Source organism: Chaetura pelagica, unplaced genomic scaffold, assembly GCF_000747805.2.
Source record: "Chaetura pelagica isolate M959 unplaced genomic scaffold, ChaPel_1.0 scaffold864, whole genome shotgun sequence".
Taxonomy (NCBI): Eukaryota; Metazoa; Chordata; class Aves; order Apodiformes; family Apodidae; genus Chaetura; species Chaetura pelagica.
Genome location: NW_009952997.1, coordinates 35,268 through 36,905, shown reverse-complemented (window position 1 = coordinate 36,905; position 1,638 = coordinate 35,268). Strand labels below are relative to the sequence as shown.

The 1,638-nt window shown below is 55.3% G+C and overlaps 1 protein-coding gene across 1 annotated transcript in view; it reads right to left on the bottom strand.

Moving 5' to 3' along the window:
- Positions 1-1,638, bottom strand: part of MVP (major vault protein) — a 46,082-nt gene that overhangs the window by 33,455 nt on the left and 10,989 nt on the right. Inside the window, exon 10 of the mRNA XM_009996572.1 lies at positions 12-56. Within this exon, the coding sequence (XP_009994874.1) occupies positions 12-56 (45 nt within the window). The remainder of the gene's footprint in view (positions 1-11; positions 57-1,638) is intronic.

The following is a 1,638-nucleotide window of genomic DNA, read 5'->3' as shown; positions in this document are numbered from 1 at the left end:
AGACCTTCAGCTGCTCCCCAGGGCCCAGCATCACCAGCTCGGGGCCCAGCACCACCCTGCGACAGGGAGACAGCATGTCAGGGGAAAGGGTAACAGCCCAAAGGGCCAAAACATGCCCAGAAGGCACCACACGCTGGTCCCAGCACTGTCACCTGCCCCCTTGGGGCCTGGAGCCACTCTGCTAGGACAAGGACACGCTGTGACATGTGGGTGTCCCACACCACCTTGGGACCTACCAAGGACACCATTCACATGCCAAGGATGATGGTCACAATGCAAGGACACACCACGTCACAGAACCACAGTGTGAGAGGGTCACAGCATGGCTGAAGTGGGGAAGGAACCTGGGAATGTCTGGGAACCTGGTCTAGTGGTAGGGATCCCTGCTCATAGCTGGGAGGTTGCAACAAGATAAACTTTCAAGTCCCTTCCAACCTTAATAATTCTATGATTCTATGATCTTGTCCAACCTCCTGCTTTAGCTGGGCCACCCAGAGCTGGCTGCCCATCACTGTGTCTAGTTGGGTTCTGAGTATCTCCATGGATGGAGACTCCACCACAACCCTGGGCAACCTGTGCCAGTGCTTGGTCACCCTCACAGCAAGAGTGTGTCCCCTGATGTCCAGAGGAAACCTCCTGTGCTCCAGTTTGTGCCTCTGCTTCTCTCCCTGGACACCTCCACCCTCTCTGCAGGTATCTGGATACCTTAAAGAGGTCCCTCTGAGCCTTCTCTTCTCCAGGCTCAGCAGCCCCAGCTCTCTCAGCCCCTCCTCATGTGTGAGGTGCTCCAGTGCCTCCATCATCCTCATGGCCCTTCATTGGCTTCTCCATGTCTCTTGTCCTGGGGAGCCCAGAACTGCAGGTGAGGCCTCCCCAGTGCTGAGCAGAGGGAAGGGTCACCTTTCCAACCTGCTGGCAACCCTCCCCATTGGCCTTCTCTTCAACAGGAGCACACTGCTGGCTCATGGTCAACCTGGTGTCCTTCAGGACCCCAAGGTCCTTTTCTGCACGTGCTGGTGCCTGAGGCTGCTCCTCCCCAAGGGCAGGAGGATCAGGTCCCCTTGCTGATCTTCCTGAGGTTCCTGCCCAACTGTTTCTCCAGCCTGTCCAAGTCCCTCAGGATGGCAGCACCACTCCAGCCTCTCAGCCACCCCTCTCAAGTTAGGTGTCATCTCCAGACTGGCTGGGAGGACACTGTCCCATTGTCTGGCCACTGGGCCAGCTTTCAGTCCACCTCTCCACTCATCCAGCCAGAGTTTATCAGCTTCTCCATAAGGATCTTGAGGGACACAGTATCAAAGAACTTCAAGAAGGTCAGGTAGACAACAGCCACTGCTCTCCCCTCATCTGCAAACCCAGCCATTTCACTGTAGAGTTTTTGGTCAAGCATGACTTCCCCTTGATGAAGCCACACTGACTACTCCTCATCATCTTCTTGTCCTTACTGCCTGGAAATGGCTTCCAGATTAGCTGCTCCACCACATACAGAATCACACAGAATCCTAGGGGTTGGAAAGGACCTCAAAAGATCATCCAGTCCAAGCCCCCCTGCCAGAGCAAGGTCACCCAAAGCACATAACACAGGAACATGTCCAGGTGGCTTTTGAATGTCTCCAGTGAAGGAGACTCCACAACCTC